We start from the raw sequence: 13,661 nt of genomic DNA, 5'->3' as shown, positions 1-13,661 counted from the left end.
TGCTTGGCGTCGGCCGAGACCGTCCCGGATGTGTTGATCGTGTACTTGCGGAAGAGCTGGCCGTCCGTCAACTCGGCCGCCTTCTCCTGCAGCGCGCGCGGTACGACGGACGGCGCCTCGGTGGTCTCGAAAAACCGCAGCTGCTGGAGCTCCCACTACGTTCAACGTCGTCGAATATGATCCTAGCCCATCTGCACACCTTGTCCCAGAGCGGCGACGGCTGTGTGAGGTAGAACACAAAGCCTGTCGCGCGCGCTGCGTCAAGGCCCGGTAGCTACACGATGCTATATTGTGCGTGCAACCGAATTGGCGCGTACGTGGTCGTGCTTGAGCACATGCCAGTTCTGCGCGTCGTCTTCGTAGTGGGCCTTGGCCATCAAGGGCAGGTTGGCGACAACGCAAGTCGTCTTGCCTACAGGATGCTCATATCGGCGCGATTCGAAGCAGGCCACTCGCACCACCGAAGAGCACTTGGTCGATGCGGAGACTTGCGGTATAGTAGTTTTGAAACGAAATGTGCGTGAGGCGCACTGGCGGCGAGAGCAGCGTGACCTGCACCCGCTTCACGCGCGGCCCCGTCGGCTTGGTCTCGTCGTTGTCGTCGTTGAGGCACGATGCGTCGTCGACCTTGGCCACCCGCACCGCGATCTCGGTCAGCATACCAGTATCTTTCCCATGCGTCGCGCCATCCCATTGGTTGACCTGTAAAACCTGTCAAATTTAATATGTTGGCCCAAGACGCGTTCCCAGAACCAGGACGGGAGGATATGACGACGCCAAGAGTTGCACGGTCGCCTCGCTGCTGTCAAATAGAACCCTGCTATGCTGCCTGCTCTCGGCTTGGAATCTGGGTGGTTTATTATCCAAGTCGGCGGCTTGTGGCCAAAGCCACGGCAGAGTCTCAAACTGGCGCAGGAGGCAGGCTCTAGCAGGGGCTCTGGTACGATCTCGTTCTGGCGCACGCTTCGGAACGTGGCGAGCAGCATCGCAGGAACGCTGGCAGGGCATTACAGCGGTGTTGGGTCAGGAGCGTAGCATCTCGATTGGTCCTATCGCGCTCCTCCGCGCACTAAACGCCGCAGAGTCTGCACGTTTTTGTTGCAGCTCTCTTCGCCAGCAGCGCGTTGCAGCACGTCGGCCGTGCGCTGGCAAGCCCAGGACTCCTTAACTCCCCACCGGAAGTAGACAGATGTGCAAGCCCCCAATGATCGTCGAACAAGGAGGCGCTGGCTCTTTGGTCCATGCCCACGTCAGGTTCGAAAGAAGTGCAATATGGCTCTCAGTGCCAGACGCGTCTCTACGACTTCGAGTCGGCTCAGATCTTGGTTGAGCTCGATGGCGAGGCTTGTATGTGGTGCCGCTACCGGGACTGCCAAGTCGGCGACGCACGCCTAAGCTTCCAGTGCATCATCAACATCAACGGGCACGCATCAAGTTTCAGAGACTTGCCATATCAGATGGGACGGGACAAATTTGGCGTCGACGCTAATATTATTTCGCGGCAGATAATATCCATATTCATATTACTATTCGCGCCTTATGGCATGCATCCGGCGGTCGCGCTTCGACCTATTCCTGCGACAGAGCCTGTCTTGCTTGTGCTTGCAAACGCTGTACTCTGCGTCAGGGATCCCAACCGCGTTGCCATCGTGAGCGCTGCGTCGACCGCCTGGACGTGGCACGCGCTGTAATCTTTCACATTATCGAAATATTACAATATCCATTTTAATAATTTTAATGGAAGTATTCACGTTAATATCTACGGTTTTTTCCTTCGAGCGCCCACTTTGCCCTACAATCATGTGCACGCATCGAAGTTCGAATGCATTCGCGTCAGCCAATGGCCTTGCAGCAGCCGCGGGCACGCTGGTAGAAGGTGCAGTTGGCAATACGCTCGGGGTTGTAGCAGCATGGTCCGCCTCACCAAGGTCTCGAGCCTCTTTGTGCTCCTCTGCACCATCAACATGCTCAACTACATTGACCGGGGCATCATCCCCGGGTCGCCCAACACGTTCCAGAGCTTCATCAACAAGGCGCTCGACAAGGAGGGCACCGCCGAGGCCAACACGTACATGGGTCTCCTCGTCTCGGCGTTCATTGCGGGCTACTCGGTCTTTAGCATTGCGTTTGGGTACTGGGTTATCTACTATCGCCCGTTCGTGCTCATCGCTGCCGGTATGGCCACGTGGTGCGTGGCCATGGTGCTCTGCGGCCTCGCCGAGCCGTTCAACAACCTCAACGTGCTCCTCGTCGGGCGCATTCTCAGTGGCGTCGGCGAATCGAGCTTCCAAGCAATTGCGCCATCTTTCATTGACGACCACGCGCCGCCGGCGAAGCGCACGCTCTGGCTCGGCGTCTTCTACTGCGGCATCACGGTCGGCACGGCGGCGGGCTACTTTTATTCGGCACTCTTTGCGTCCACAATCGGGTGGCCGTGGGCCTTTCACTTTGAGGGTATCCTCATGGTACCGCTCGTGCTTCTCTGCATCTTTAGCATTCCCAACCAGTACAACGTGCCCGCGGGCTTGGTCGCTCGCCAGCGCGCCCACACCATGACGCCGCAGCTCCAGGATCCGCACCGCGCGACGGTCGAGTTCCACCAAGGTACCGCGGACGCCGACTTGGCCGCCAACGACCTCTCGCATGAATGCATCATGCAGTCGACCTTTTCACTAGTCGCTCAAGTCACGGACGAAGAGCCCGAGGTCAAGAAGGTCGCTCTGCACATGGAAGTGTTTTCGATTCTCATGTCGCCGCTCTTTATGCTCGTCGCCCTCGGGTCGGCCGCGTACATCTTCTCCATCTCGGGCCTCGGTGCGTTTGGTCCATCGCTCTTGATCGGCCTTGGCCTCTTTGAGGAGAGCTCGGCCGCCATGGTGTTTGGCGCCATCATCGTCGTCGCTGGTACGATCGGCACGCTTCTCGGCGGCCTCTTCCTCGACCGGTCGTGTGCGCTGGACCCGGACAACGAAGAGTTTCGCATGTACAAGGCGACGCGGCAGCTGTGTATAATGCTCGCGACCGGCACGGCGTTCCTTGTCCTCTCGTGGATCGCGCTCGAGTGGGATAAGATCTTGTCGATCGGCATCCTTGCGATCGCGCTCGCGTTTCTCTTTGGGTGCGTCCCGGCGTCGGTCGTGGCCATTCTGCTCTCGGTCGACAAGCGCCGGCGCGGCCTCGCCCTCGGTATCAACACGCTCCTCGCGCACGTCCTCGGCGACGTGCCCTCGCCCATCGTGCTTGGTATGCTCAAGGACAAGTGGGCGCCGCACTGCAATACGCTCGAGGACGGCGTCTCGCTCAACCCGCTCTGCGCCAATGACCGGGACGGGCTCAAGCAAACGCTGTTGTTTCCGTACCTCTGGCTCATTTGGGCGATCGTCCTGGCCGCGATCGCGGTCGAAGTGTCGCGCCGAAAATTGCTCAAAAAGAAGCTCGCGATTGGCATTGCGCGCCGCGAGACGCACGTGGCTGTCATGGAGGCCTAACGCGTTTGTTCCGATGTACTCTATAATCCACTACCGCATATCGGACTAGACATTTAAGTTAATGGACTGAGGTTGGTGTTCTCTAAATCGTCGACTCCAAGATGGATGACAAGATGTCGAAACTAGCTTCGAGACGCACGGGTGTCACCCACGCTGGGATCGCGGTCGTGTTGCTGTCTTTGTTGCATTCATTTGGTTGTTGATCCGATGGGGTTGTTGCCAGCGCAGTTTGTGTCGCACACGTTTGAGGCGTGGCTGCACCAGGGCACTGAGGGTGCCCAGTGACGTCCGTGGAATATCTTGTAGCAAGCAGAAGACGTGTCCGACTCACGGCAAGTGTCGCCTTGGTCTCGTTCGTGCGAGACGTACGTCGACTAATGCTGAGCACTCTTGCATGCGCCCGCTGGTATGATGCGACTGGTATACATATCTTTGGGCAGGACTAACCATAGCCGCACCGACTCGAAGCTCGTCCTCGCCGCGCTGTGTTGCAATACTGCTGGAACCCGTGCACGAGGGGCTGCGCCACGCTCGTCATGCTCTCGGCGGCGTCAATAAGTTGAGTTGTTGTTCATACGAGTACCGGTAGGTTGCGATGCGATGGAGCGAGGATGCGAGAGGTGTCTGTACGCCAGAGCGCCGTCGTCGGAGTCGCCGTGTCCTGTCCCCAAGGTTCTCGTACTTGGCAATAGACAACTTGTCTACTCAACCACCACGCCCGTCCTAGATCTGAGTGGCCGATTGTCCGAGAACTTAGTCCACAGGACATTGTCCACGCGGCAGTGCGATCTTGGACGGTTTTAAACACTGGCGGTCATCGCGCGCGTCTGTCGGTTATCCGGTAGATCCGGATAACAAAGATTTCGAATATGCAATGCTGCAGGTCGGACAGCTGGTTTTGAGCTGCGTTTTTTGAGTTTCAGAAAACGTGGTACTTAAACCGCGAGCGCTTCCCGGTGTTGTGCATGCTTGCCGTCCCATACTATGGTGGCAAAACGCGATGGCGTCTAGAGTATCCTTCTCTCGTCTCTCACCCTTGCAAGCTACTCGATACCGATGCGGCCGGGTGCCCTCATTGAAACTCAATTCCATGGATCTCAAAACGCCCATTTTCCACAATTTAGGGATTTTACATATTTACATGGTGCGACGACGGAACTCGAGCGCAGGCAACCTCGTGGAATTGGAGACGACGAGGTCGTGGGCGCAAGCCTACCCAAGACGGGACGTGTACGGCGGTAGCACCAATGCGATGTCGCTTGAGATGCTTTCTTCGATGGATTTTTGAGTATGCATTTGTAGAGGTTTGTTCAGCCGGTGAAATTGCGGGAAAACTTATTATTCGACGGGATAAAGTTTTGGGATGGCTAACAGTACAAGGTTCTGGTCAGCGTCGGCGGAAGTCGATCCCCTGACTGCCGCTCCTGCCGCGTCCATCGACCCGTCCGCGTTCCTCCGCTCGATCGCTAGCATCCCGTCGAGACCGATGCCATCCCCCGCGTCTACCTCGACGTCGCTGGCCTCGCTGCTCCCCCCGTCCAAGGCGCGCCAGGCGCCCCACCACCACCCCGCGGCCTTCGCCCACTCGATGAGCGCGAGCTCGATGGTCCACCTCGCTAGCAGCGGGATCCAAGCGCTCTCGGCTGCCCACTCGGCCGCGATGGCCGGCAACAAGGACTTCCAGGGCGACATTGCGCAGATCGACGCCGGGCTCTCGTCCCAAGATTCGACGGTCCAGATGGAAGCGGCGAAGAAGCTGCGCCTCCTCCTTTCGAGCGAGCGCGACCTCCTGATCCGGCAGGTGGGATGCGCCACGTAGCCCATGGCGCACGCTTGACGCGGTCGTAGATGCTTGAGAAAAACTGGACCCCGCGCCTCATTAGCTGGCTGAAATTGAAGGACCACCCGCTTCTGCAAGTGGAGGCGCTCTGGGCGCTCACCAACATTGCCGCCGGCGCCACGGACAATACGTCCGTGCTCCTCAACAATGGCGTCATCCCGACGCTCGTGTCGCTCCTCGACTCGCCCAACGAAGAGGTACAACCATCGATGTTGCAGTCGCCCTTGGTTCAACATGGCATTGTTGCAGGTCCTCGAGCAGTCTGTCTGGGTGCTGGGCAACTTGGCTGGCGAAGGCTCGCACACGCGCGACTCGGTGCTCTCGGCGGGCGCGCTGCCGCCCCTCGTCAACAGCCTCAAGAAAGCGCCGCCCGAGAAGCTCTCGCTCCTGCGTATCCTCACGTGGACGCTGAGCAACCTCTGTGACGGCCAGCCGCGACCAGTTTTTGACATCAACTTGGTCCTTCCGTCGCTCGGCAAGGTACCAGCACCGCGTTGCGTTTCCATTTTTGAATGCAAGCAACGTAGATGCTGGCGAGCTCGGACACGGAAGTGCTGAGCCACGTGTGCTGGGCCTTCTCACACCTCTGCGACGGCCCGAGCACGCACATCCAGGCCGTCGTCGACTCGGAAGTGTGCTTGCGCCTCGTGGAGCTGCTCAGCCACAACTCGTGGCGCGTGACCAAGCCTGCGCTGCGTGCCATTGGCAACATTGTCTGCGCCGAGGACGACCACGACTACACCCAGGTAGCGTCGACGCTGCATACCTCGCAACCGGTTGACATGTCGTGTAGCATATCATCGAGTGTGGCGCGGTGCCATCGCTGCGCAAGCTCATTGCGCATTCGAACCGCGAGATCCAAAAGGAGGCGTGCTGGACGCTCTCCAACATTGCCGCGGGCACGGTCGACCAGATTCAATGCGTGCTCGACTCTGGCTGCATCCCGTCGCTCATGAACCTCGCGTCGTCGGACGCCACCGACACGGAGGTGCGCTCCGAAGCGTGCTGGGTCGTCCTCAACGCGACGTCGTGCGGCTCCGATAGTCAAGTCGGTCCTTTTGACGCCAATATGCTGGGATCTCACCGCTTCTATTTCTATGTAGATTGAATACTTGGTCAACGAAGGCTGCATCCAGATCTTAGGCAACCTACTGGAAGAGACGAGCATGGTCATGATGGCGCTGGAAGGCCTCGAGCGTATACTGCAAGTGGGCGAGCTCGAGGCCAAGCGACTCGACGCGCCCAACCCGTACGCTGGCTTGATGGCATCGGCCAACATTGAAACCCTCGTGTCCCACAAGTCGGCGACGGTCGCGAAGCGGTATGTACTTTGTATCAAGGTATCAAGGACCCACGACGCATTAGAGCGACGCGGATATGGCAGCAGCACTTTGTGACGTGCGCGATCTGCATGGGCGCCTTCTCGAAACACTCGAACGACACATTCTTTTGCGCCGAGTGCAAGTGCAACGTGTGCAAGAACTGCGACTGCACGATCTTCCACCTCAAGTACCAAGAGAGTCTCTGGAAGGAGGAGACGGAGAAGGAGACGACCGAGAAGCAGGCCAAGCAAGCGTCCAAGCGCAACAAGCGGCAAAAGAAGCGCCAGCGCACGAAAGAGCGCAAGGCCGCGCTCCGCCAGCAGCAAAAGCCATCGTCGGGGACGTCGCCGACGCTGCGGCCGAGCACGAGCAAGTCGTCGGACGAATCCTCGAGCGACGATGACGACGACGACGACGACGATGACGACGACGACGAGCTCGACCACGAGCAGCAGCAGCAAGAGCAGCAGCGCGAGGTGCGGCCGCTGCGCCCGGGCAAGCACAAGACGACGTCGACGCGGCACCTCGACGACATGGTCGACGCCAACGACCGCCTCGTGTCGTACCTTCTCGAGACCGGCTCGATCCTCGCGCTCGCGCAGCGCCTCGACCAAGAGGACGACAGCGTCTGGCTCGTCGCCGAAGAAGACCGTCCTGCGATTCACGCATGAGGGCCAAATGACTCGGAATACACTACATGTTGGTCTTCTCTTCTGCTATAAATACGACGAAGATGATGACACGATGCCCCTCGTCCCTGACCTGCTTGGTCGCTGAATAATACATGCACCAAAGCTGCTGCAGGTGTCGCAGGACACTGATACAGCAGCTGGCAGTTGATGGGCCTCTACCACACCGTCGCCAGTCTCTCTCTCGCGCCATGCTGCTCGCATCGTCGTCGTCCAAGCGCGGCCGGATTCCCGACGATGTGCTCGAGTTCCACCTCAAGCACATGAACGAGTGGGTCGCCGACAAGGATCGGCCGCAGTGCGTCATCTGCATCCGCCGCTTCAACACGTTTGTCCGCAAGCACCACTGCCGCGCGTGCGGCGAGGTTGTGTGCAGCCAGTGCTCCTTGCACCGGCACGTCCGCGACGTCCTGCCGCGCCCGTCCCTCTCGCGCCAGCGCAGCTCGTCGATCAAGAACGCGACGATCCTCACGGTGCGCATCTGCATGGACTGCATTGGCGAAGTCCAATTCTACCGCAACTCGGCCGCGCCGCCGACGCTGCTGCCACTGTCACAGAGCCACCAAAGCACAAACAGCTACTCGTTTGGCAATATGGAAGCCGAAGAGACGCGGCTGCTCGCGCTCTCGTCGTTTGCGATCCTCGACACGCATGTCGAGGCCGAGTACAACGCTGTGTGCCAAGCGGCCGCCAAGACGTTTGCTTGCAGCGTCGCCGCGATTGGCTTTGTCGACGCCATGCGGCAGTGGTACAAGGCGTCGATGGGCATTGCCCACGCGCAGCTGCCGCGCGAACTCGCGCTCTGCAGCCACCTCATCGAGCATCGTATTACCAAGCCGCTGGTGGTCCGCGATCTCACGCTCGACAAGCGGTTCGCTGCCAACCCGCTCGTGACGGGCCCGGCGCACATTCGGTTTTATGTGTCAGTGCCGATTGTCACGATGGACGGCCACGTCATTGGCACCATCATGGTGCTTGACACGTCGCCGCGCGATGCGGTCGACGCCCGAGCAGTCGACATGCTCGTGCACCTCTCGTCGATCGTGATGGAGATGCTCGAAGAGAATCGACGGCGGGAGCGCAACCGGCTCACGGCGATCGAGGAGTGCTCGATCGAGTCGGGCGGGTCGTCCTTCCGGCGGAACCTCTCGTCGTTCATGGGCCGCCATTCAAATGCATCGGCCGACACGTTTCTGCAAGCGACAGCGCCCCAAGAGCCATCGCCGATCCCCGAAGTCGACGAGCTGTCGCCACCGACAACCAAAAAAGTGACTCCGACGGAGTCGATCACGGCGTCCCTTGAGCGCCACAAGCCCAAGCTCGTAACCACGTCGTCGACAGCGGTCGCCGAGCAGCAGAATTCGTTCTGGGCGCTTCTCTCCAAGATCTCCGAGACACAGCAGATGCTCGCCGAACAGCAAAACGCGATGCTTGACAAGCTCGGCCAGCAGATCGCCCGCATCGACCAGCTCGAAGAGGCCATGGGCCATGCCCACGACCATCTACGTGCTCTGAAAAGCCAAGTCGATGCAATGGAGTCGGACCCGACCGAGTACATAACGATATAATAGTAACAACCATTCGATGAGAGTCTAGGATTGGGGTTAGGTGTCGCCGCGGGGTGCGTAAATCGCGCGGACTGGAGGGCCCACGAGGAGTTGCAGCGACGGCGTTGGTGTGTCGTGGAGGACCGTTGCCAGGACGACCGCATCGGCGAGACGCAGACGGCGGTCGAGGTAGACGGCCAGCAGCACCTAGTCTCGCATGGATTCACTAGCAACAGGAGCGGATGCAACCGCGCACCTGCGATGACGTTGGAATGTCGTGCTCGCCCTCAATCTGTTGCTTGAGCTCGCGTACTGTCCATGACAACTCGTAGGCCGTCATGACGAGACTCGTCCGCTTCGTCTCGCCCAAGCAATGTAGCGTGAGTCCTTGGCGCTTGGCGTTATCGTCAGCTGTCGCGATCGGGTCGCCCCGAGCCGCCGCTGTCGTGTCGACGACCGGTCGCGCTCTCTGGTCGAGCATTTGTTGCTGGAGGATCACCATGCGCTCGCGCTGTCGAAGTACTTGGTGGCGCAGTCGGGCTTCGGTGCTCGACGCGTTCTTGGTCTTGGGCTTTGTCTCGGGCGGCGTCGGGGTTGCTGGCGTCGGCGCGAGAGTGCTTGGTGCCTTGACAGGCGTTGCTGACGTGGTAGCGAGCGTCGCCTGCGTCGGTGCAGGACTTGTCGGTGCACGAGGCGCAGACGGTTTTGAGATGGCCGCCTTCTCAGATGCTGCGGTCGCGTCTTGGAGGTACATGCAGACTTGTTCGGGGAAGCTGGGAGCCTCGAAAGGCGCGTCGTGGACTCGCTCGACCGCGTCCAAGAAGCGGTCGAGGTCAACGCCTGGCTCTGGCTGCAGTGGGAATCGGTCGAGGACCCGCGACCACTCGAGAGCGGTCCACGGACACCCGAGGTCGAGCAAAATACTGCGAAAGCGGGCGTTTGAGACACCGCCAGACGCCGTGCGGTGGTCACGGAAGGCCCACTCGAGGTATTCGGTGGCCACTTTGGCCTGGCCCTTCCGAACGCGGAGGCGATAGACCTTCTTGTCGTTCTTGTGCTGCTTCTGGAACACGGTAAAGTCGACTTTGGAGCGCTTCGTAGTTGTGATTTGGAGGTAGTCGACGAGCTTGAGAAGCGTCTAGGCATTGTTTATTCGATATGTTTGTGGCATTGAACTAGCGCACCAGTGTCATTTGCTGGGCGCTCGGCGACGTGTACCTTCCATGGACGACAATGTCCTCCAGCGCTTTCTCCCACGGGTTGTCTAGTGTAGACGAGTTGATACAGAGTTGATACAACGTTGAAACAAAGACGGTCTCCTACCGTCCAGCTTGAGCGTCTCGAGCACGAGCTGTGAACTTTCGGGCTGGCGATGCGTTAGAAACGCCGTCCACGCCAATGGTAGGGTGCGTAGTCGATTCCGCGACAGGTCCAAGTGCGCTAAGGTCGCCACATTGCTCAATTCAGATGGCACCTATCCCGTGAATTTCGAGTCGTATACTTGGATAGGATAGGATAGTACACTGGATAAATGGTTGGTGTGCGCATGGACCGAAATCAGTGCCGGCGCGAATCCGATACTGGAAGGGAGGTCGGTCAGGATATTGGAGTGCACGAAAAGGTGCTGCAGCTTCGGCATCGCAAACAGCGAGGGCGGAAGCTCCCTTAGACAGTTGTGTCGCAAGTCGACCTCGGTGCATACAACGAGGCCAGAAAAGTCGGCGGATCCAAGGTCGCGTATCTGGTTGTGGCCGAGGCTGAGCGACCGCAGCTGGGTTAGGTCCCGGAGCTCGTACGGCAGAGACTCGAGGCTGTTGTAGGACAAGGTACACCGCGCCAGCTGCCGCAGATGGCGCCGCTCGGGCACAGCCGGTCCGATGCCTACCCGGCACGCGCTAAGATGCGATATCGTGGTGGTTTGTACCGTGAGACGTGATCTGGTTGTGGTGAAAGGTGGTATCCGCAAGCGCGTCCAGATCGGCCACGCACGCAGGCAGCGCGTGGAGTGCATTGCGGTGGCAGAAGAGGGTTGTGAGGGCCTCGCAGTGGCGCAGTGTGCTCGGCAGCGAAGTGAGCCGGTTGTCGTGGAGCTGCAAACTGCGAAGCTGACGCCACTCCCCAACAATGGTCTCGGACAGCGTCACGAGTTGATTGCTCGAAAGATTGCACGCTTCGAGGAGCGTCCAGGACTGACATATCTGTCCATTCATCCCAGGGTAGCACCAAAGCCATGTAGAGGAGTCTACCTCGGGAAGACCGGTGAGTGCATTGTTGGAGACGTCCAGCTCCTAGAAATGGCGTCGTGAGCGACCGTCAAACTCGTCTTGGTGCGTACGCGCAGCTGCGGCCAAAGCGCGCGCACGTTGGGGAGGCTCTCCTTGCGGAGCTGGTTGCTACGCACGCTTTCATGCCCTTGCTCACGAATACACTTTACCGTACTGCGACGCCCGCAAGATGCGCAAGTGCACGAGCTCTGTGCCGGGCAAGTGCCAGAGCCCCAGGTGCGCAATGTCCAATTCGATCAGACCTGCGAGCGCTGCCGCGTCCGGGAGCGTCGTCAGCACCGGCGTGATGTGCAGTGCCTCGAGGCGATGCAGCTGGTCAAACACCATCTTGGCAGCGCTCATGTCGGCGGCCAAGACAGCGCCCGACACACTGGCGCGGGTGAGCGAGAGACAAGCCTCGCGAAGACGAACACAGAGCGCGCGCACGCGCGTCTCGAGGTCGCGGAGTTCGTGGGCGAGGCCACTTCGTCGCTGCTGGGCCTTTTGCGCCGTGCGCGCTTCCGCTGCCTGTTGCAAGAGCGTATCGCACATGGCTCTCTCGCGCTGCCACGTCATGGGCACGGGCTCCATCGCCAGGACATGCCACGTCGCGTCTACTCGCAAATCCACCAGCGTCCAACCAACATGGAGACGTACGGAGGAAGCGCACAAAGTCTGCATCGTGGTCCATGCTATCACTCTGAAGCCGATGGAAGCACATCCAGTCGGTCAAGGTCAGCGCTGGCGCTACAAGTGCAAACTCCATTCTCAATTTCCCACATTCCAATCTCAAACTCAAAAAATCCATCGCAACAAGCAAGTTGTACCGTCAAACGCCTGGAGCCACTGCAACGTCATTTCAAATGCAGGCACCGGGTCGCGTGCATGATTCTCCTTGAGGAGCGCGACGAGCTTGTAAATGCGCAGCCGCTCGTCATGGCCGCTCGACACGAGCGCGCGTGGCCAAAGCAGGTAAAAAGCGAATTGCATGATGCGTTCGCGGGGCGGCGGCGACGCCTCGAGCAGCGTCATAAAGCGCTGCATGTCGACGCTGCCATCGCCACGGACGTCGCAGTGCACGAGCATGAGGTCGATGCGATCGAATGAGAGCGCGGTATCCGAAGCGAGGACCGGTTTGATCGCGGCCTGGATCTCGTGCCGGGGCAGGTACCGCGCCGAGCTCAATGCGAGTGATTGCAGCGAGTTGTCTGTTGTGTGGACGAGGCGGCGGAGGCGGCGGAACCCGTCGTGCAAGTCGCTCAAGTACGCGTCGGTCTGCGCGCCGAGCGCCGCATGCAGCGCCTGGAGGTCGGCGTCCATGAGGTGGGCGTCGTAGTACGGCAGCGCAATGCGTTTCGAAAGGAGGCCGTCGAGCTCGGTCATCTCGAGGGCGAGGGCGGCGCCGACACTGGCCATAGACGCGACTGTCGTCTCGGCGCGAAGCCATCGCTCGATCGACGGCGCCGGCGTCATCATCGTCGTTGCTGGTAGGCGCTTCTTGACCGCCGACGACGGGCGAACGGCCGACGGCCGCGAGGTCGTCTCCGTGGACTGAGAGAGGAGCTCGTTTGCGACACGGATTGCCTCAGCTGCGCTGAGCTCTGGCGCCGTCCGGGACGCCCAGCGCGCGACAGTCATATACGAAACTCTCGAAAGATGAAGCTAAATTTAACGCTTAGAGCTTGGAGCTTGGAGCTTAGAGCTTAGAGCTTAGAGCTTAGAGCTTGGAGCTCAGAGCTTGCTCTTCACCTGTGCCTCCCGGCGACGGCTCCACTCGGTCACCATCTCGGCGGGCATGCCTGGCTCCCGGTAAATGTGCTGGCCGCCGTCCGAGACGATCGTGTGGCCCGTGATGTTGGCACCGCCACTCGAGACAAGGAAGACCGCGAGGTGGGCGATCTCGAGCTTGGTGCCCATGCGGCGCAGCGCGGTCACTTCCTTGATCATGTCTTCGGCTGCATCGCCTGCGAGCTTGTTCATGCCCGGCGTGTCGGCGATCGGCCCGGGCGCGATGCCCACGACGCGGATGTTGTAGCGACCCCACTCGAGCGCAAGCGACCGCGTGATCGAGTCGACGGCCGCCTTGGCCGCCGACGCATGCACCTGGTACCACGTTGCGTACAGATGCAAATTGGCGCTAATGTTGAGCACAACCCCGTCTCCTTTCAGATGCGGAAAGGCCGCGCGGCTCATGTTGAACGTGCCGACCGTGTCAATGTCGAGGACGGTGCGGAATGCGTTCGTCGAGAGGTCTTGCGCCGTGCTGAGAAAGTTGCCCGCGGCGCAGTTGACCAAGACGTTCAAGGTGCCGTACGTCGAGACGGCCATGGCGACGGCCGCGCTCGCATCCTCCGGCTTGCGCACGTCACCGGCAACATACGTTGCCGTGACGCCATCGGCCGTCAGCGAGGCCACCGCCGCTTCGAGTACCGGTGCACGGCGTCCCATGAGGACGACCTTGGCGCCAAACCGGCCGAGCTGGCGGGCGATCTCAAGGCCAATGCCCGAGCC

At 60.1% G+C, this 13,661-nt stretch overlaps 6 protein-coding genes across 6 annotated transcripts; 3 read left to right on the top strand and 3 right to left on the bottom strand.

Annotated features, from left to right (window-relative positions):
- Window positions 1-67: 67 nt before the first annotated feature.
- Window positions 68-660, bottom strand: SDRG_00645 (hypothetical protein; the record flags this gene model as incomplete). Its single annotated transcript, XM_008606129.1, has 5 exons — window positions 68-86; window positions 136-155; window positions 200-274; window positions 318-412; window positions 459-660. 5 exons carry the CDS (start codon window positions 658-660, stop codon window positions 68-70), a joined length of 411 nt encoding a protein of 136 aa, XP_008604351.1.
- Window positions 661-1,864: 1,204 nt separating this feature from the next.
- Window positions 1,865-3,575, top strand: SDRG_00644 (hypothetical protein). Its single transcript, XM_008606128.1, has one exon. It carries the CDS (start codon window positions 1,911-1,913, stop codon window positions 3,486-3,488), a length of 1,578 nt encoding a protein of 525 aa, XP_008604350.1. The 5' UTR covers window positions 1,865-1,910; the 3' UTR covers window positions 3,489-3,575.
- A 1,399-nt stretch (window positions 3,576-4,974) lies between these two features.
- On the top strand, window positions 4,975-7,321 carry SDRG_00643 (hypothetical protein; the record flags this gene model as incomplete). The annotated part of the gene is made up of 7 exons (XM_008606127.1): window positions 4,975-5,289; window positions 5,337-5,525; window positions 5,578-5,808; window positions 5,856-6,074; window positions 6,122-6,376; window positions 6,432-6,649; window positions 6,694-7,321. 7 exons carry the CDS (start codon window positions 4,975-4,977, stop codon window positions 7,319-7,321), a joined length of 2,055 nt encoding a protein of 684 aa, XP_008604349.1.
- Window positions 7,322-7,530: 209 nt separating this feature from the next.
- Window positions 7,531-8,907, top strand: SDRG_00642 (hypothetical protein; the record flags this gene model as incomplete). Its single annotated transcript, XM_008606126.1, has 1 exon — window positions 7,531-8,907. The coding sequence occupies one exon, from the start codon at window positions 7,531-7,533 to the stop codon at window positions 8,905-8,907; it is 1,377 nt and encodes a 458-aa protein (XP_008604348.1).
- A 36-nt stretch (window positions 8,908-8,943) lies between these two features.
- SDRG_00641 (hypothetical protein) lies at window positions 8,944-12,788 on the bottom strand (the record flags this gene model as incomplete). Its single annotated transcript, XM_008606125.1, has 11 exons — window positions 8,944-9,093; window positions 9,143-10,024; window positions 10,071-10,150; window positions 10,210-10,360; window positions 10,409-10,767; window positions 10,811-11,084; window positions 11,133-11,174; window positions 11,222-11,279; window positions 11,326-11,764; window positions 11,808-11,897; window positions 11,978-12,788. 11 exons carry the CDS (start codon window positions 12,786-12,788, stop codon window positions 8,944-8,946), a joined length of 3,336 nt encoding a protein of 1,111 aa, XP_008604347.1.
- Window positions 12,789-12,881: 93 nt separating this feature from the next.
- SDRG_00640 (hypothetical protein) lies at window positions 12,882-13,598 on the bottom strand (the record flags this gene model as incomplete). Its single annotated transcript, XM_008606124.1, has 1 exon — window positions 12,882-13,598. One exon carries the CDS (start codon window positions 13,596-13,598, stop codon window positions 12,882-12,884), a length of 717 nt encoding a protein of 238 aa, XP_008604346.1.
- Between the last annotated feature and the right edge of the window lie 63 nt (window positions 13,599-13,661).

This window comes from Saprolegnia diclina (assembly GCF_000281045.1).
Source record: "Saprolegnia diclina VS20 unplaced genomic scaffold supercont1.2, whole genome shotgun sequence".
NCBI classification, from domain to species: domain Eukaryota; phylum Oomycota; class Saprolegniomycetes; order Saprolegniales; family Saprolegniaceae; genus Saprolegnia; species Saprolegnia diclina.
Note: the sequence above shows the minus strand (reverse complement) of the source record. Positions and strands in the feature narration are given on the sequence as shown.

What these genes read in the sequence shown, in the direction of transcription:
- SDRG_00644 (XM_008606128.1), top strand. Translation starts at nt 1,911, where the DNA reads ATGGTCCGCCTCACCAAGGTCTCGAGCCTCTTTGTGCTCCTCTGCACC.